At 56.4% G+C, this 20788-nt stretch overlaps 1 protein-coding gene across 1 annotated transcript in view; it reads right to left on the bottom strand.

The window, feature by feature from the left end:
* Window positions 1-11584: 11584 nt before the first annotated feature.
* Window positions 11585-20788, bottom strand: part of CTNNBL1 (catenin beta like 1) — a 162093-nt gene continuing 152889 nt past the window's right edge. Inside the window, exon 16 of the mRNA XM_086702162.1 lies at window positions 11585-11783. Within this exon, the coding sequence (XP_086558288.1) occupies window positions 11695-11783 (89 nt within the window). The 3' untranslated portion in view covers window positions 11585-11694. The remainder of the gene's footprint in view (window positions 11784-20788) is intronic.

The following is a 20788-nucleotide window of genomic DNA, read 5'->3' as shown; positions in this document are numbered from 1 at the left end:
CCGCCACGCGTGGGGGCGGGGGGCTCTGCCTGGCTCACTACAGCTGGGGAGCCCCATCCTAGGAGCACGGACCTTCCTCAAGAGTCAGGAGATGCGTCCTGTCCTCCTGTCTGGAGGCCTCAGGGAGATGACAGCGTCTGGCGAAGGGGAGGGCACGCTGCTGCCTGCCGCACTGTTTGTTCATATTCCTATTTCCCTGCCCGTGTTTCTCGTTCCAGACTGTGTAATTAGGTGTCCAGGGGTGTCTCTGATTCTGTTCCGATAGAATTTGCCTTGTTTAATCGGTAACAGGATGGCTGCCTCTGACAGCTGTTTTTCCTAGGGAAAAAAAAAAGGCTGTTAGGGATGGTGTGAGTTGGGAGGCGGGCTGGTATTGGGCTCCTTGGCTTGAATTTGCCTTTGCTACAGACTTGGGGGGGGTGACCCAGCGTCTGTCATGTCCCCTTCCCGGGCCTCAGTTTTCCCATTTGTACAACAAGGGGAGTGGGACTTTGCGAACCCTCTGAATCCCGAGGGTCGGCCGGCCGGTCACCTGCAGTGGGGAGTGGGCGGAGCTCGTGGAAGATCATTCATGGATGCATTTCAATCCAAGGTGGCATTTTTATCACTGTGTTCTTAATTGTAATTGCCATTTAATTAGATTAATGATAATTAATAGCGCTAATAATGTGCCGTCCTTTATTTGGGATGAGGACATTGCCAACTCACCGTCCGGAGGTGGGGCTGGGTTGTGCTGAGTCCCCATCCTCCCTCTGGTCCCCCCACCCCCTCCGCTGCGCTTTGTCTCCCTGATTACACGTGTGCCGCATGCCGGGTTGGGACGGCCTCTTGCCACAGTGGACGTTAGACCGCTAAGTGCTCCAGAGAGTCAGGGACCAGGGCGGGCGTTCCCATCCCCTAGACCCAAACACAGAGAGGGACCGGCCCAAGGAGGACACTGATGCGGGCTGGATGGGAGGAGGGATGAGTGGTGGGTGGGTGGACAGGTGCTCACAGAGGTGGACCAACGGGTGAAGGAATGCCTTTGGTCTCTGGCCAGGCAAGGTGACCAAGCTAACTGACCCTCCCGGGGAGGCAATCCCCTCCTCAACCGAGTCCAACCCACTCTGACTCCATAATAGCATTCAAATATGCCCTCTCCTCCCCGCCCTCGAGGCCAGAGCCCTGCTTGAAGCCACCACCAAGGCTTGCCTGGACCACAGCACCAGCCCCCGCTCCTGACCTTGCAGCCTCCTGACCTACCCCCTTCCATCCTTCACACACGAAACAGGAGGGGCTTTCAGACTCGTCCGTGCGACCTGCCTCTTAAAGGTTCAGAGTCCTTCCGGGACCCCTCTGGGCCTTCCAAACAGAGTACAAACGCTTGGCCTTGGCATTTGAGCATTCCCACTCTGACTCCTGCCCATCTCCCGGCCCCCTTTTTCTACTGCCTTCTCTCCTTCCTCCCCTGCCTACTCACCCAGCACTTGCTCAGTGTGCTTCCTCCCTCCGGGCCTTTGCCAGCCTCCTCCCTCTGCAACCTCCTCCCCTGACCAACTCTCCGCCCCTCAAAAGCTCACCACCCTTCATGGTTGAGTTAAATGCCACCTCCTCCATGATGTCCTCCGTGATACCCCAGGAAGAAGGAACTGCTCAGCAATGCCCTGTGTGTGTGTGTGTGTGTACGTGTGTCTGTGTGTGTGTCTTTGACAGTATCCTCTCTCCTGTCTGCCATGTGGACTCCCGGCACCCACAAGAATGTTGGGATACGTTTTGCTGACCACTCTTGGGCTTCGAGGTCAAGACTCTGCTCTTACCCAGGATAGTTGTGTGACCATCCAGCCTCTTCCGGTTTCCAAGCCTTGGTTTTCTCGTGTATAAAATGGGGATGGCAGCCTGGCCTTCACAGGGTTGTAGTGACGATTGGATTTGGGTCTGTACGGCCCCCAGCTCAGAGCCCGGCTCTTTCCTGCCTCTGCCCCTCTGGTCGCCTCTCCTGGGAGTCCCTCCCATCTTCTTACCTGGTGAAGTTCCGCTTGTCTGTTCATCCCTGGGCCGTGGCCGCCTCCTCCCGGAAGCCGCAGGGACTCCCAAGACATAAATCAGTTCAGATGCTCCCAGAACCACCGCTCCCCACCCTGACTCACTTTTGTGTCTGTTGCTCTGACCACCATGGGCCCGGGCTAGGTGTCGGCCCCTCCAGTGGGCCAGAAGGGACTTGAGAATAAGGACAGCACATCGTGCTGCATCCGTGGTGGCGTCTCCACCCATCCCCTCCCTCCCTCCTTGACTCAGTCGTTATATTCCATGCACACTCCCTGTGATCGGTTCCCTCCTCTGCTTAAAACCCTCCAATGGCTTCCCACTGTGGGTGGAAGAAAGTCCAAATTCCTCACTGTGGCTAACAAGGCCTAGAATAGCCTGCCCCCTGCCCACCTCAGCCAACTCATCTCCTCCTTCTCCCCACTCACAAGGCACCTGGCTGTTCCTTAAATATGTAAATCACACTCCTGCCCCAGGGCCTTTGCACTCGCTATTCCTTCTGCCTAGAATCCTATTCCCATTCCATTGGCAGCTGCTCTGCTTGTCCATCCTGTCTCAACTCCAGCATTACCTCCTCAGAAAGGTCTTCCCTGGCCATCCAGACCAGAGTAGCTACCCTTCCTTCCAGTCCCTCTCTTTTATTTTCTGCATGGCTCCCAGTGCCGTCTGGAGCCGCCCTGCTGGTTTGCAGGACAAGGAGCCTTGCTCGTTCTCTATCCCCACAGCCGCGCGTGGGGCCCGGGCACGTGGCAGGTGCTCAGAAAAGATTTGCTGAGGAAATGTTGCAGGGGCTCCCCACTGGGTGTCGTGCTAGGCACTCAGTGCAGAAATGGGGGAAAAGCAGCCCTCTACCGTCAGGCCGCTCACAGGGCAGGTCTGGAGAAGAAGCCTCACGGGGGGCCTAGAGAGTGCAGAGAGGGGCTGCACGAGGAAGGGGGGGGCTCACGGCTGAGGGCAGGGTGCGTGGGGCTCTCAGGACCTCTCTTGTCATGCTCTGGTCGACGAGGGGTGTATCTGCCTCTGTCTCTCCCAGGAGGCTGGGAGCCCCTGAGAACAGGACCTGTGCTCCTGCCCCGGGGGAGGGAGGCGTCTGGGCCCGGGCTAGAATCCTCAGAGCGGAGAGTGAGGCAGGTCACAGGGCAGGAACACATGGACAGAGGCCTGGGGCGAGGGAGCATCAGTGAGGCCGTAAGCAGTGGCTGCACAGTTGATCAGGTCCACCCCGGGGCACTTTGGTTCCACACCCCAGTCCCTTAGCGAGCACCTGTTGTATGCGGGCACACTGCTCACTCTTTGCTCTTAAAGGACCTTGGTGCGGGCGTGTGCTGACGGAAGGACTGACGCCGTCCTGGGTTTGCTCATTCATTCTGGAAGGTATAAATAAAGACGAATCGGCCTACGGTCTAGTAAGAAAAGGATGAGAAGATACGGAAACATAAGGATGTCAGCGATGATGGTTTGACCGCTGGTCGGCACTTAATGGTTGGTCAAGTACTTTCTACGAATCAGCTTGTCGCAGGTCTAGACGGCGAGTAGTATCGTAGAGCACCATCTCCCCATTTTATAGATGAGGAAAACGAGGCTCAGAGAGGTGTAGTGACTCACCCGGTTCACACAGCTGGGGAGGAGCAGGGCTGGGTTTGAACCCGGGAAGCCTGTCTCCAGCACCCATGCCCGCTGCTCACTGGTCCACGGGCCAGCCTGGTGAAGCTTTGCTTGCGCATCTTTCAATCTTGCTCAGTGACAGAGAGACGTCTGCTTGCAGCTGGTAAAAGCAGGAAGCTGTCCTCGGGCCTTGCTCCCAAGAGGGCTGGAGTGAGGTGAGGAGGGAAGGCAGCTGGCCCAGGCCGTGTCCTGTCACGGCCACTTAATGAGCTTAACTGATAACCGCAGGCTCAGGCAGGGTGCCAGCTGCGCCCGTCCATTTGGCCAGGCTTCCTGGCCTCGAACCATCTGCTGGGGGAGGGTGGCAGTGGGGCCAAGGGAGGGCCCTGAGGATCCCCAGTTGTTTGAGAGAATAGCAGGCAATCATGACACAGCTGTGTGACCTTGGACAACTTCTTTGACCTCTCTGTGCGTCCTTCTCTTGTTTGTAAACTAGAGGTGAGCATGGCAACGTTGGAAGATGCTACAGGGACGCAGCAAGATGCTGGGGGCAGCGGCCTTCAGTTCAGAGACTCCCTGGGGCATAGTAGGCACTCAGGCAAATTTCCACCCCCTCCCTCTTTGGAAGGTCTCAAGAAAAACAATCCCAGACCCAGGACCCTTGAATAAAGCAGAAAAAGGCTGCCGTGGTAGGGTGGAGACAGACTCTCATCTGGCTGGCACTAACTGAGGGGGTGACCTTGATCCCACGGCTCTCTGGGCCTCAGTCTTCTCATCTGCAAAATGGTACGGTGCTGGTCTCCACATCACAGGAATGTAGCGGGGAGTCCGTGAAATGGTGCCCACCAAGCGATCGGTACAGAGCCAGGCATTCAGTTGGTGCTAAATAATGTTGCCGACACTACGGTGGTTCGGGAGGGCTGGATCTGCTGATCCCGCATGACCTTAGGACAGTCACCTACATTCTCAGGGCCTCTGTTTTCTCATTTGTAAAACTATCTGACCCAAGGTCCGCTCCCTGCCTCCTCGCCCCGCCCCCCCCCCCCCCCCCCCCCCCGCCCCCGGCTCTGCTGTTCCTGGATGTCAGCAACTGTTGATTCCCGCCTCCTCTGAAGCCCATCTGATTTGTATCAGTGGGCAGGGGGCGAAGCCCCGGTAGCCTGGGGGAGGGGCTGAAGGCAGGGGCGGGAATTGTGTGTCTGATTCCCAAGGGGAGCGAGGCCCCCGGTTTCCAGTGGCCACATGGTCCGGCCCACGGCTAATGCTTGGCTGTTCTCGCTGTGGGGCTGGGGCAGGAAGGGACCAGACTTCTCCGGGGCCCCAGCAAGGCCTGGGTCTGGGTTCTCCAGGGAGTGGGGCTGAGCGGGCCCCGAGTGGAGGCAGGGCCCGGGGGTGGGCGGGCAGGTTTATTGCAGCCATTCCTCTCCCCCTGCAGCGCCTGCTTTCTAATGAAATTTTACGGCAGGTGGAAATGATACGACTCCGCCAGCCCTAAAAGCACTTCTATTTATTCATTAAAGATATTTATATACTGAGCAGCTCTCTCTGCCGGCCCCACCCGACTCTGGTTGGGCCGTGAAGTTGGTCCCAGCCCTCGGTGCTGGGCAAAGGCTCCTGGGGCAGGGGCCCCTCTCTGCACGGTGACCCATTGCTCTACCTCAGTGTGTCCCAGATCTCGTCTCTAACAGACCACTTCCTCCTGGTCCAGGGCACCGGCACCGCCTCCCTGGGTGCCTGCACCAGCCTCCTCCTGGGGTCCCTGCTGACACGCTGTTGTTGTCCACGAGCCCTCCACCAAGCAAAGGGATCTTTTCAAAATCAGATCACATTCCTTCTTTGCCAAAATTGCTCCGCGGTCCTCAGGGCCCTGCAAGATCGGGCCCCTGCCCACCTCTCTGGCCCTCTCCCCCGGCAGCCCCTGCCTCACCCCTGGGTCCAGCCACCATGGCCTCTTCTGGCTATTCTCTGGAGAATGATGGTGCTCCCTCTGCCTCAAAACCTTTGCATCCGTGCCTCTGCTTAGACTCTCTTTCCAGCTTGCTCGGGCCACCGGGCTCCTTGATGGCGTTCAGAGCTTAGCTCAAAAGCACTTCATCAAAGAGGACTTCTCAGACCACCCAGTGGTCCCCATTGCTAGTCTGTGCGTGGTGTTTGCTCTTTCATAACACCCGGTACTCAGCCTGTGCATTTGTTTACGTGTTTAGTGTCTTCCGGTCTGTCCCACGAGGATGGAAGCTCCTTGAGGCCAGGGACTATGTCTGTCTTGTTCCCTACATAGATTATGGTGGGTGTTTAGTCAATGATGGGGTGGGGGGGGGGGGAGTGGCGAATGATCACCTGGGTACCCTGAGCTGGCTGCCGCTGTGGATTTCCACAGGCTGACGTCTCAGAGACCCTCTCATTCAGTCCTGGAATGAAGGAGAGCCGAGACTCCAAGAGGGGGAGGGGCCAGGCTCTTGTCTCATGGAGGCTGCACCAGGGGGCTCAACGTCCTGCCCTTCTGTTCCCGAGCATTTCCAGGAGCCGGAGCCAGGCTAGAGCCTTCCTCGGCTGTGGCCAGACCTTGGCCCTGGCTTCCGCAGACCCACCTCTGGTGGCTTTTCCCATCTGTTCCCTGGAGCTTCAGAGCAAAGCCGCTTGTCGGCAAAGCGTCTCTGGAGGCCTCCCACGGCCTTCCCGCTGCCTTAGACCCGGTGGCCTGGCTCATTGAGCAGCTACTACCACCGTATCTGGGGCCTGGGTACCCCCTGGAACAAACTTGCGAGGCCGGATCTTGCTGCAGGGGTCAGGGTCGGTTTCCCCAGCATCTGAGGACTGGGAGAGCCTGGAGGAAGTCGAGGAACAAGCTCTGTGACCGGACAGGAGCCCAAGCTCCCAGAAAGCACAAGGAAGCAACACGCACGTGGCTCAGCTGGGTTCTGCCACAGCCAGGAGCTCACTGAACCTGTGCCCTGCTGACCCCAGGGTCGTCGGGGCATCCCCAAAGTTCCCGTGTTTTATCCGGCCCCCGCCCCTTTGCCTGTGCACTTCCCTCTGCCTCGAATGACTTTCTACCTCTTGTGTTTTGAGACTCACGGCCATCCTAAGACCCCCGTGGATGCCACTCAAGGTACAGATAATGGTGCAGTGTCCGGTCTTTCCTGATCCCTCCTGCCATGTTTGGGGCCCCGCTCTGTCCCTCATGTCTTTTGAAGCTCACCACTGCTTCCTTTGTGACGCCCTGTTGGGCGACCGTGGGGAGTTAACACTGACTTTCAGCCTGGGGTGTGTGCCCCCCACGCCCCGCACGGGGCCCGTCACAGAGCAGGTGCGCAGCAGACATGCCCTGGGAGATAACTGGAAGGAGGCAGTGACACCTAACACGGGTTGGGGGGGTGGAGAGGGAGGGGTTCAAGCTCAGTGGACAGGTGGAGGCGGGTAGATGGGGAAGGTGAGCAAGGACCCTCACTATACAAGCTGCTTAAAGGCGGCTCCTCCTCCCCATTACTGCAGAGAGAAAGCCTAACCTTCCAGAAGTTTCTTGGACTTCCCTCTTCCCACGGTAGAGCAGCCAGGGCCACGTTCACACGGCTGCCCATCCCCAGCCAGCAGACCTGCGCCGGGGCCCCCACGCAGGCGAGCACTGCAGCACCTGTTCCGATGTGGGCGTGAGGAGCTCAAGGAGCAGGGCGAGCACCCTCTCTATGGAGAGGAAGAGAGAGAGAGAGAGGGAGAGCGAGAGGGAGAGCGAGATGGGGCTTCAGTCAGGAGACTGTCAATGGGCGGCTTCTCTGGGGCTTCCTGCACAGCCGCGCTGAAGGCTTCTGCTTCCGGTGCATTCTGCGTGGACAGGGCGGCTTCCCAGCCACCCGCAGCCACCTCCCCAGCCCCGCTTGAGCCCCTTCTCTGCCAGTCGGTTGGGACACCGTGCAGCTCCGGGGTCAGGAGCGTGGGCCTCGGAACCAGCTTGCTTACGTTCCCGGCCCAGCTCTGTCACTTTGTGAGCCACTGACCCTGTCATTCCGGGTCTGTGAAATGAGGCTGATGATAAAAGTACCCCGCCCCTGAGGAACTGAGGGTTGGATGAGCTAATTCGAGCGAAGTACTGAGCTCATAGAAAGAGCCGGATGAGTATTAGCCGATACACGGCACACACGCGATAAATCCATTCTTCTGAAACACTAAATGACTTCGCTCGGAAGAGAAAGGCAGATGAAGACAACAAACACTGTTGCCGTCGGAGGGGCAGAGACACGAGGGCTGACGCTGCGTGGGGGAGGGTGCGGGGCGGCGCGCGCACACGCGGGCCACGGAGGGCGGGCGGCGTGGCGATACGCATCACGGTGGAAAATGCACATTCTGACTTCGCAATTCTGCTTGGGAATTTAAAGGCACACACGTGCGGAACCACGTTCTCTGCAAGGACGTCCACTGCAGCACTGTCTTAGCCAAAGATCGGAGACACCTAAACGTCCGTGCACGTGGTTAAATTCGGCAGGGCCATGAGGGTGGCGGGGGGCGGGGGGGTGCTGTGTGCTTTTGGTGGCTGCAGAGCGAAAAGCAAGGTGCAGGGCAGAGAACAGGCTATGCTACCCTCTGTATTAAGTACGTTCACTCACTTGAAAACACGTCCCCGAAAGGATATTCTAGCTATTTAGCAGGGGGTGGCCTCCGGGGAGGGGCGCTGGGGGCCAGGGGGTGCAGCTGGCTGATTCACACCCCGGATACCCTTACGGACCTTCTGAAGTTTATACCGAGGGCACGTGTCACCTTATCAAGGAAAAGGTGGCTGGAGATCACTTGCCTTTTCCTCAGCACAGAAAGACGGGAAGGCCCACCGCTGAGGCACCAACCACTTTGTGTGAGTACCACGGAGGAAGGCAGATTGAAAAATGTGGCTCTGCTCTTACCTCTACTGTTGGGTAAGGAAATCTAATCAAGAAGTTTTTGCCTTGAGGAAAGTGAGTCCCGTCTCCCTGTTGACACTACATTGATGCTCTTGGTAATGACAGAAGATGCCACCTGGGCACCGGCGCTGCTGTGGGGGTGACTGAAAGGTGGCTCCCAGCTTCCCTGACAAAGCACTTCCCCCCGCAGATAAAGGAGGAATGCGGCCTGCATGCAAATCTCTTTAAATTACACATGGCCCATCTTGCTGCCACTGAATTCAGGCGTGCTAACCACTAAAAGAGAGCAGCAAGCTGTGAAGGAAGAGGTATGTGAAATCCTCACTTCCGTCGTGAAGAAATTCTGGCTAATTTTGCTTAAGGGCTACCTTATTGCCATGTTTCGATAGGAAAGGGCGTTTTGTCCTGCTGGGACGCGAGGATCAAGTTCAGAACCGCAGGGCCAGGGTGGCCTTTACTGGAAGCCCGAGAAGTCCTTCTGGAGGGGTAGGGCTGCTTGGTGAGGCAGACAGGGTCTCAGCCTCAGCAGAGGGAAGAGGCAGGACCACACCCCAGGAGCCAATGGGTTGGCAAGGTCAGTGATGAGGCTCTTCACCTTGTTTTCATTCAAAGCTTTTCTTACTTAGCCTTGGGTGGTGGGTTGTTAAGATCAGAAAGTAGAGGGTCAAGAGGGCTCCTCATCCCGTCTCCTTGACCCCTGCACCCCTGAACTATAACCGCTTCTGAATCCTAAGGGGTTATATACCTCTTGTTCCCCACAAGCCCTCCTGTCACCAGACTGATGGAGGGGGACCATGTCCCCATTTGTAAGGTGAAAGCAGTTCAAACTTGCTGTTAGCAGAGGGACTTGTCTAACAAGACCTCAGGAGGCACCCCCCCATACAGGAAGCAAGGGGGAGAGGAGCGACCGTAGGTGAAGCAGTGTGAGTGGCCCAGAGCCATACGCACCCTCCCTTCTTCTTAAAAAAATTTTTTTTAATGTTTGCTTATTTTTGAGAGAGAGGGAGAGAGAGAGAGAATGCGAGAGGGGGAGGGGCAGGGAGAGGGAGAAAGAATCCGAGGCACGCTCCAGGCTCTGAGCTGTCGGCACAGAGACCGATGCAGGGCTGGAACCCACGAACCACGAGATCACGATCCGAGCCGAAGTCGGACGCTTAGCTGACTGAGCCCCCCAGGTTCCACCCCCTTCTATGCTGGCGGCTGATGTGCTTGTGGGAAACCTGGAGCTTCGGGAGAAGGCGGCTGGAAACCGCTGGACAGAACTGCTCTGGATGGACGACCAGGTAACCGCGGCTGCCCCCTGGGAAAGGGAGGCCCAGGGGTCGTGAGATGGGAGAGGAGACTCTTCCCTGCAAAGCTTTTCGTTAGATTTGGAACTTCTGTACCACGTACGAGCAATACCTGGCTGAGAACAAACACAATTTGAGAAACAAAGGAAAGCTGAAGGACTAATGCTCCCTGAAGTACCATCCTTAGCTCAGAAAGCCCATGATTCTGTAGTTTATACCCGGACGTGCTCTATTCTCCGAATCCATCCCACCGCATGCCGCCAGCGGGATGAAGAGTGCCGTCCGTCAGTGATCGTGGTGGTCTCCCAGACAGAGCCTGGTGGCGGGGAGGGCACGGACTGCGGGCTCAGGCAGACCCTGCTCTGAACGTAGGTGCTGCTGCTCACTGGCCACAGGGTCCTGCACACGCTCCTCACCCTCTCTGGGACCGCGTCTCGGCTTCGGTAAACTGGGGATAACGACGTGGCCCACGGTAAGAGACCGGATGCGCAGCAAGTGGCACACAGCAGGTGTCCGATTCACAGTAGCCGCCACCGTTAGAGAGAAAGGAAATGAAAAGAACCCAGACGCCTAAACCCGACAGGAGCCTGTAGGGCAAGGCCGGTTCTGCGCTAGGACCTGCGGTCGCCACCCGCCACCTCTCAGGTGGGACACCCGCCTCACGGTAAGGACGGACGCACCGCGTGTCACCCCGCCAGGCTGGCGGGGGTCGTCTCGCTCGACGCTCTACCGCCTGCCCGGCGCCGTCTTGTTCGGAGCCCTCTCAGGCGGCCGCCTGCAAGGGCGGCCGCGTTTCCCCTGGCATATGCCCGCTCTGGCCGTCGGTGCTAGCCACAGGCCCCGGCAGGGTGTGCCGCCCTGGGCCGGACCCTTCGGTTTAGCGAAATACTGCTTTTCTGAGCTGGTTGTTCCCCCTCCTCCTCCTCCTCCCTCGTGAGGACTCTACTCTGTGTGACAGACTAAAACACGCTGACGGACCGCTGACTTCCGCAGAGGAGGCCGGTTTTCTCACAACCCCCGAGAAACGGGTGAAATGGCGATTCTGAAGCCCCAGCCGTGTGAGGAAGAACAAAAGGAGCCAGCATCGCTTAGATGGCTTCGTTCATCCTCCCGGCGCCAGATGGGCAGAGCCGCCCCTACTGCGCGGACGGAGGCAGGCAGAGTCGGGCATCCGAGCTGCCACAGCCGCCGGCGGACCCGAGGCCTGTTTGCTCTCCGGAAGCGGTGCTCAGTCCGATGCGCCGAACGGCCCGCCCGGGAGCTTAAAACCACACCGGCATTTGGGCCACACCCGAGATTCCGATTCCCTCGTTTTGGGCGGGGGGGGGGGGGGCGGGACGAGGACATTTGTTCAGGCTCCCCTCCCAACCGGTGGTGCTGGCGTGTGGCCGGGCTTCCAAATGCTGCTGCAGGGGCTGTGCTCCCCGAGGCTGGCCCCACTGTGCCCCGGAAGCCTCCCCACGGGCGCTTCTGCACGAGCCACGTGCCTGGCATTACCCGTCACTCTTCGTGTCAGGGTCGGCAGCCCCACAGCGGTCCCCGGTCCACGCGCCTCCCCCGCCCCCAGCTTCCCAGCTTCAGGCTGGCGGCCTCACGGCGGCCACGCAGTCGCTTTATGCTGACCCGCTTTATCCCTGATCTGCTCTCCGAGCCTCAGTCCCCTCACTGGCAGAGTGAGGCCAACCACTGACCTTCCTCAGCTGTGTCCCATGACGGCTGCTGGAAAGTGCCGGGTGAACGGCACCGGCATACCGCTCTGCTACAAAAAATGCCAGTCAGGGCTACCAAAACTAGCTTTAATTCGTCCAAAAGTCACATTGAGCTGTGTAAAAACTTTCTGGGAGGGAGGCCCAGAGAGAGTCCATGCTGCCCCCCATGGGGCCGAGGGGTCTCTAGAAGTTCTCCAGCAAGCCCAGGATGCGCTTTTGCTCGTTCTCCCGGAACTCCGGGCTCCGGCCGTCCCCGATGTTCTCCGCGTACTCTGGGGAGACAAAGGCAGCGTTAGGCATGGATCCATGGATCCGAGGGGTGCGCTCCGTCGTGGCTGGGCCCCTCCGCACCCCTCCCTAGATCCCGGCTCCTGCCGAGGCACGTGCTGTTCTAATGCCTCTAACGGCCGCCACAGGGGCACCTTGGCCAAACTCATCGGTCTTGTGTTCGAGGTGATGAGTGAACCCAAGTCACCTTTGCCGACTCCCAGTCCTCCCCGGCCACACCCTTTACTCACTCACGTGGTCACTCAGTGCACAGGCAGCAGATGCCTGCGTGGCCAGCGTTTGTCAGAGCGTGGGCCCTGACCAGCGGCAGCACCATGGAGGAACTTGTCAGAAACGCAGATCTGGGGGCCAACCGAGACCTACTTGGTAGCCCCAGCAGAGTCCGTCTGAACAAGCTGTCCAGGTAATGATAACGCACACAAGTCTGAGAACCACGATTTGAGGCAATGGGGATAAAGTAATGATCAAAATACACGAAGATCTCTGCTCTCTAGTGGGGGAAACAGCCCACAAGTAAGCGACAGAGGGTGGCTGTCAGAAGGCCTCACGGAGATTTGATCGGAGACCTGAAACAAATTCATGTGGGCACGTCTGGGAGCGAGCGGCAAAGAGGCTCCGAGCGGGGAGCTCACCCGGCCCGGTGGGGAGTGAGTGTGGCGGTCCCTGTGGCCGGAGCTCGGCAGCGGGGACAGGAAGGGGCAGGCACAGGCCACAGGGCCTTGGGGGCCGCTGCAAGGACTCCGGCCCTCCCCCCCCCCCCGTGACCAGGGCTGTGGGAGGGCTGTAAGCAAAGGAGTGACGGCTCACTCCAGCTGCTGTGTGGGAGATGCCCCGAAGGGCACAAGGGCAGAAGGGGAGATGCGATTTGATGGTGGCTGGGACCAAGAAGGTCACAGAGGGGGTGAGAAGTCTTCCGATTTTACATGCATTCTGAAGGTGATCCAGCAGGACTCACAGACAGGCTGGAGGCAGGGTGCTAGAGAGACATGTAGATACCCACATCACCAAGAGGTATGACAGAGTAGTGAAGGATGAGGGGAGCAGGCGCTGCACCGAGGGGGGGGTCAAGGTACAGTCCCCGGACATGAGCTCAAACAGCTGGGGGTTTCAGGTAAATGGGCTGGTGGGACAAAGAAGGATCTCGAGGTGCGCCTCCCACGCCTCCGGTGGGAGAAAACAGCCAGTGCCAGAGAGGGCCCCACCCCTGGGAGAGGTGGGTTTCAGTCAGAGCGGGAAGGCAAGGAAAATACTCCAAGAAGGAGGAGGATACAAGGATGACAGTGAGGACAGATGTCCAGAGAACACAATCAGAGCGTCAGACCCGTTACCCCAGCTCTCTATTTCGTGTTCAAAAGTATCCCCTCAAATTACACAGTCACCCTGGTTTTAGGAGGAGGGGGGCTACGAGGCAGAAACGATGTAGAACTTAGGGACTGGGGCGCGGGGCATGGATGGGCTTCCTGTAGTGACCCGGGTCCAGGAGCAGGGACACAGAATGTGGAGGAAGGGAGGACAGCACTCTTCTTGCCCGCAGACCCACGGCGGGGAGGGGGTGTGACGTGGTGGGCTGGGTTTGGACCCGTCTCTGGCGCACCATCCTAAGTGACCTTGGGGGTGTCCTCTGAAAACGTAGGGAAGGTACTTGGCAAATAACCGAAATTCGAGGCACACTCGTTCCTTCCCCGAGCCTCCTTGGCTCTAGCCAGCAATGTCACACGTGGAACCCCACGCACCCCTGCAGGCCCATCTTAAGAGGCATCTCCTCCGCGAAGCCTGCCCGGTCATCTCCTCCTCCGGCTCCTGTCCTCGGGCCAGGGTCCCCATCACGGGCCTGACTTCTGGACCACCCTGCACTTGCTCTCCTCTCCCTCTAGGTGGGGAGTTCCAGGAAGGCAGAGGCGTGTGTGTGTCTTACTTTTAGCTAAACGCCCAGCAGAGTCTGCCGTCCGTGTGGTGCGGTAAAGCGGCTCTCAGAGCAGGTGGATCAGGGTGACGGCCTGCATCCCTGCCCCGCTCCCTGCTCCCCAGACTGGGCAGTTTCAGGTAGAATAGACAACTCTGGGCAAGAAGCTTTTACATAATAAAACATCTGCTGATCCAAATCAGACAAAGACTGGGGAGAGACAAGAGAGTGTGCAACCCCTCCCCTGCTCCCCCCCACTCCCCCCCCCCCGCTGGGGAATAATTCTGCTCCTGCCACTTCTTCATTTTTCCTCCTTCCTCTTTATTACTTTGGACATGTGCCGGAAAACGGGATTTGGGATTCAGACATGTGCCAGCTGTGTGTCTCCCCCTGGAAATCATCCTCTTCCGTTAGATGCATCCATCACCTCCACTAGCAAATGGTTGTGATGCCTTCTATTAAGGCCTCTTAAAGAGAGGGCTGGGGTGACGGGAGAGCAGGATCTGGGCTGCGGAGACAGCTACGGGGCTTTACATAAATGCTATCTCTTACTCACGTGTGAATGATCTAGTCGCTGCCCCAGGAGAGACAGAAGTGACCATTACAGCATTTAATACCCCCAGAGGCATGGTCTGGAAGCAGGAGTCTTAATGGATTGAACTAACACTTTGCTCTCCTAATGTATTCTCAGACCCAGGAGGGAGGGAAGCGGAGAAACAGTCTGACCCTCTGGGGCAGTGATTTTCCAAGTCAAGCCAGCTTCCCTGTAGGGACCTAATCTCTTTCTAGAGACCCACACGGTAAAGGAAACCAAAGTCTGTATCAGCGCCCTTGCTGATACAGGCCTTGGAAAGCACACAAGCCACCGCAGCGCACAGAGCACCCCTCAGACGGCCGGCCTCCCGTCACTCTCTGTGGGGAAGGACGAAACCACCGGAGTAGCTGTTCCCTAGAAACGGGCTGTGAACAGTGCAGGTGCAGCGTGTCTCCCACACAGCATGTGCCGGGCAAGGACGTCCGGCGGCTCGCCTGATCTTTGCGGCCATCCCGCAGGGATGGAAGCCATCTCTGTTTGCAGACAAGGAAACTGAGGCGTGTTAGAGAACTGGGGCAACCGCCCCAAGTCCGGGACAGCAGGGAAGCTGAAATTCAACCCAAAACGTGTGTGAAAAAGGCACCTAAAAGAGCTGGGGGGAGCCAGTTCCCAAAGTGGCATCCTCTCACCTAAGCAACATCCCACCCTGCTGCTCCCCATCCTCTGGGGGAAACACTGCTCTGTGAGTACTCCAAAGCAGTCCAGCCCCACAGGGCTTCTGGCTACAAAGTCCTCCTAAGGGTACGTCTCTAGACGCCACGTCCCGTGGGAAAGGGCCTCACTGGCCCCAGATGTGGAGCGGGTCAGAATGTCAGAACTGCAGAGCTCTCAGAAATGTAGGACAACTCTGAAGGGCAGGTGACCAGCCAGGGTCCCACAGCAAGCCAGCCACGGAGCCAGGCCCGGAGCCAGGTCTGCCGAGGCCCTCATGTTCCTCCACTGCCACTGGCAGCCGGCAGCGGCTGTGCCCTGCGCCCTCTGCCCCTTACCCCTGCTCCTTCTTTGTTTCCAGAGGAGAATCCTATTTGGAGCAAATCTGGGTGGTGCCAGCTACCTCTGGTTATTATAGCTGCCGCAGCAGTTTATAAATATTGAACAGATTCCTCCCAGAGGTCTTGGGGAAGAGTTCTCTTTGCGTGTGTGCGTGTGTGTGTGTGTGTGTGTGTGTGTGTGTGTGTGTGTCTAAGAGGGGAAGAGTGAGTACGGGAAAAAGATGCTAGATGGAGGGGGAACTATGAGTGGCGGGAGAATGGGAGAGAAGAGGGTGAGTCGGCTGGGGAGAGTGAGAAAGAGGGTGCACACCTCAACTCCATTCTCCACTTCCCCAGCATTTTCAAATGTTCTTATAATAAAGGCTTTGATGGAGCTCAAAAACAGGCAGCAGTGCTGAACGCATAAATATTAAAGCAAACTTCAGACAGCAGGTTTACTCTTCAGACATGGAATACAAGCTGTTCTGTTTATGTTAAGAGGGAGAGGGAGGGGCCTGGGCTGGCGGATGGGGATAAGTGTCTTCAGGACAGGGACCTGGGCCGTGCTCACAAGCCTGCTTCAGACCCCTGAACCCTAAGCTTTAACTGCTCATCTTTTAAAAAATGCAGGACGAAGAGGGAAGGGGAGGGAAGAAGGATACCCAGAATATTTTCACACTGAAAACTCTGGAAGACACAGACATCACCACAGACGAGGACCTGGGAAAGGAAACTCCATGTCTAACACCTTCCTTAATGACAACGATGAACTTGGAAGGTCTGATGCCACGCTTCCCTAGGAGAAGAACACTTATCTGCAGCAACGGGACATCAGGGGTTTCATTAAAATGAAACCCATTTAAAGGAGAAAGAAACATATCCTTTGCTCATCATGTGAACAGGGTCATCTGGTTGGAAAAGTGTCCCCCGCCACCAGGCCCTGAGGAGTCTGGTCTGGGTGCTGGTCCACCGGCTTTCCTGCCCGCCCCCGAGTCCAGGCTGCTGCGAGCTCCAGGTCAAAGGATCAGGCCAAGGAAGTTGGAAGGAAGGAGCCTCCATTTGCTGAGCACGTACTCTGTCCCAGGCACCTGACTGTAGTTCAACTTCAGCCTTCCCGAGGGACAATAGTCACTTCAGGTTTGTTTTTCACAGAGAGGAAACAGGCTCAAACGTATTATCTACTAACTTACCCAAAGTTACACAGACAGAATCATGCCGGTCTGTGTGTCTCAGATCTATTTATCGCTGGAAGGGCTCACACACTGATGGCAACAGTAAAGGTAGCTAATGTTTATCAAGCACGTACTATGTGCCAGCCCCACGTCCGCACTACGCGTACGGTACCTCTCCTGATCCACACAGAACCTTTTGAGGCAGGTTATCTCCATCTCACAGACGAAGGACTGTGGCTTGGAAAAAGTAAGTAGCTGCCGAAGGTTAAATGCAGGCCTCTCTCCAGGATTCTCTCCTGACTCCAAACGCCCTAGTGGTCATAGTAGCCATGACCTGGTACAAGTCACACACACACCCACATGTCATCAAAAGAGAAATCCTGCCAGCTTCTGCAGTTTCAAAATCGCAGACAACGCTCAGGCTACCGAGAGCCCCAAATCAAATGGAAATACATGTTTAGGAGCTTCTAGAGGAGATTTCAAGCCATAAAGAACAAAAGCAAATCAAAGGGCCAGGAGCCAATTTCTGAAAGCATTTTGAAGTCTTGGGCTCCGTCTTTCTGCCACCAATGAAAGAGTTTTTGAGTCAGGAATCCTCTGAGCTCTCCCCGGCACAGCAGCCCAGCAGCCACGTGGTCCTCCGGCAACTTTCATCAGTGACTATGACACTGAAGAGACCTGGCCCGCAGCTTCCACGGTAACCCTTGGCACAAGTATTTATACTAAAAGGTACTTCCGGGTTACAGTTCCTAGGCCGCATCCAAGGAGATGCCTGTGCGATGATGGACACCCGCATCTGCCCACAGAGGGCCTTCACGTGCTTCCACAAGCCACCTTCTTGGCCAGTCAGCTTCATAGGGACATAAAGTACAAGGGTGGCTACCAGGGACTGGGGGGAGGAGAGTATGGGGAGTGAGGGTGTACAGAGTTTCAGTTTTGCAAGATGGAAATTAATTCTGTGGACAGACGGTGGTGATGGTCGCAATGGTAAATCTGACCAATACTTTACCACTACCACCAAAAAAAAAAAAAAAAAAAAAAAAAAAAAGTGCCTCCTCTGTGCAGCCTCTCTGGATCTTTAGGCTCCTTTTAAGGTGCAGCAGCATTAACTGTGCCTTCGTGATTCACACTCTGTCTTAGCACGGACTTCATTCTGCTTTGTGTAGTGATTAGTTTCTTCACCTGTGATAGGACTGTGTGCCCCTGGGGAAAGGCCCTACTAAGGGTCTCATTCATCTCAGGAGCCCACCCAGTGCCCTGTGACGCCAAGCAGGTGCTCTATAAAGGCAGCCGCCCTAAATTTTCTTTTTAAAAGATGGTAAGACTGCATCAGGCAATCCACAACGTTAGAGGTTTTCTTTCTGCCAAATGGAAAACCGACTGTGTATAGTTCTGAGTTTCGATCCAGTCTCCAACATCACTAGCGACTCGGGTAATGTCCCTTAACCTCCGTAAGCCTTGGTTTTCTTATCTGTAAAATGGAGATTGTAATCCTGCTTCCTAGGACAGTTGTGAGAACCAGAGAAGATACACGAAAAGCCTGGCACACAGGAGTACAGAGGACGTGCTTGGGGGCAACCACTCTACCTACTGTGGTCCTGGATTTCTGGAACAGCACAAAGAAGCCAGAAGCACTACCTCAGCGCGTGCCCCCAGGAAGCATTAACTGAGCCCCTGCTCTGCACTGGTCACGGGCCAGGCACAAGACGAAAGGCAGGAAGACTGTCACCGCCCAGGCAGAGTACATGGTGTGGCCTGCCCTTCTTCAGCAAGGAGACCATCATCTCCTATGTGGGCACCACAGTCCTCGGGCCCGGAACCGCTGCCAGCTCCAGGCAAGGCTGGACTTTGGGAGCGCCGAGTAAGCAGTCTGCAGAAAGAGGGACTTTAATGAGCCATCAATTATTCCCAGCTCTCTTGGCACCCCCAATAGAAAAGGAGGGAGGAAAATCATGAGAAAGGGACTGAGATACAAGGGGAAAAGTCCCCTGCTGGGCTTGCCTCATCAGCGTTTTCCTGAGACCTCAAGGGATACATCAGCTGTCATCCTGCCAGCAAAACTTAGGAAATATGTAGGCCATAAAATCAAAGAAAAAGCTTGCATCTAATTAGTATGTTAAAAAAAAAGGAAGCAACCCAAACTGAAAAACAAAATTAAAATCAAAGAGGACAGACTGATGAGCTGGTTTTCTCTACGAGGCTTTGTTTTTTTCATGCTTTTTGATGGAGTGAAGGGTGGAGGAAGAAGGGGGAGGGAGTGAAGGCCTTTGAGGGAGGGCTTGAGCAGAGCCTAGCCGCCACTCCCCGTGGTAGCCTGACCCCTTTCCGACCTCAACACTACCCTGGGTGCTCTACGGGGAGGCAGGCCACAGGGCTCAGGTCTAACACCCAACACCACAGGCCGGAGGGCTTCCCGAAGAGGGAGCGAGCCAGGGCGGGGGCACGCAGGTGGAACTGGGGTCAAGAATCCTTTACTCTTAACCTTCCATCTGGAGAGAACAGGGATTTGGTTTTCTCAAGTGGTCAGTGTCCTGTGAGAGCCTCTTTGACCTGGGCAGGGGCGCCCTAAGTATCCCCTCTATATTCCTTACACAAGTCACCGATGTCCTGTCTTACCCCTGGGCCTCTGCTTTCTCTGCCTGGGATGTGCCTGTCCCTCTAGGACACAGTCCCAGTCCTGGGGAGGAGCCTGTCCCTCCGTGGGATTCCACAGTAAGGCCTGGGACTCCAGTACTGCTCCTTACCACCCCGTTAGCACACCGTTCGCAACTTCAACTAGCACTTACCACGTTATAATTAGTTTCGCGTAGCTCTCCCCACCAGACTGTGAACGCCTCAAAGATGCAGCCCTTGCTTATTCTTTGCACCTCTAGTCCTGAACACAGAGCCCGGCACCCAGCAGTGCCACCGAGTAGCTGTTGGAGCGTGTGTTTCATTCGGCTTGAATTATGGCTGGTCACCTATGCGTCTACGTTCCCTCGAAGACTATAAACTCCATGAGGGCAGGTGCTCTGTGACACGGCAGCAGAGTATCTAGCACCGTGCTTAGCCTTGAGGAAAGTGTCGGCAAACATTAGCCAAATGAAATGTGCCCCGGGGTAGGGCCGAATTCGACTGTATGTAAAATATTCACTGGGTTCCCATCACGCGCCCCACATTGCTCTGGGTGCTGAGGAGACACGGGTGAACGGGCCAGACAATGTCCCTACGTCACAGAGCTTCCATTTTAACGTAGGAGACACACAAAGCGAGTAAACAAAGACATAAATAAAAACAATTACAGACTGTGATAAGGGCTAGAGAGGAAATAAACTGGGTGCTCTGATGGGAAGGAACAGATGGAGAGGACGGCGCGGATTCAAGATGGTGTGGGGAGGCAGCCCAATTTGCCCCCCCCCCCCCCCCCCCCCCACCGCGGGGCTGGGCCACGGAGGGAGGACTGAGGGCTGGCCTGGGGCTGTGGCGGAAGAAAGCAACAGAGGAGAGGACCAAGGGTGGCGGAAGTGAAAGTGGCATCTGTGCAGGCCGCTCAATCAGCGAAACTCCACTCGGCACCCTGTGCGTACACGAGGCATCGGGGGGGCTGGACTTGGATCCCGGGGAGGCAGAGGCTGGCTCGCGAGGCTGGCCACTCCGGATAACCTCAGGTATACGTGTTAGGGTTTCACAAAGAAAAACACCCACCTACTACGTGTCAGTACCCGTTAAAAACACCTTTTCTTCCTCAGAAGATCCCTGTTTTGATTACAGGGATGGAGGTGCAGGGAGGAGCCTAAGCGTAAGAGAGGAGAGCAGAGAGCAATAAAAAGTTCTAATTGAACAAGTGGGCGTTAAAAGTAAATGCCATTTAAAAGCTGGAGCTGCAAATCACCACAGCTACACCTTAGGGAGGAGGCGGCGGGACATGCTGAGCAGTAATTCATGCGAACGAGACGCTGAGAAGGAGCACCCGGGATGCCACTGCGGAAGGCAGGATGCTGGGCTCGGTTCATGAACGGCTTTTCCTCTTTCTCTGGGAGAGAAAACAATAGATTCCAGTACCTCAAATTCTCCACCTGCAAAGTAGACACGATGGCCCCATGGGGCGGCTGGGCTAAACATGGGGTTTCCAGCTCCCACATCTGAGTCGTCCTCGTCTCAGCCTCCAAGACCCAGCTCGATGCCACTTTCACAAGACTTCCGTAGGACTTGAGCCAGGCCTCACTTATTATAATGACGATGACAATTATCATCACCGTATTTCATAATACTCATAATAGCTGACATTTACAGAGGACTTACTGAGGGTCAGACATTTTCAATCTATCATCTTTTTTCATCTTCTCACTCATCCTATGAGGTCACAGAG

The sequence above is a fragment of the Puma concolor genome, chromosome A3 (assembly GCF_028749965.1).
Source record: "Puma concolor isolate L17-30 chromosome A3, mPumCon1.1.hap2, whole genome shotgun sequence".
NCBI classification, from domain to species: domain Eukaryota; kingdom Metazoa; phylum Chordata; class Mammalia; order Carnivora; family Felidae; genus Puma; species Puma concolor.
Note: the sequence above shows the minus strand (reverse complement) of the source record. Positions and strands in the feature narration are given on the sequence as shown.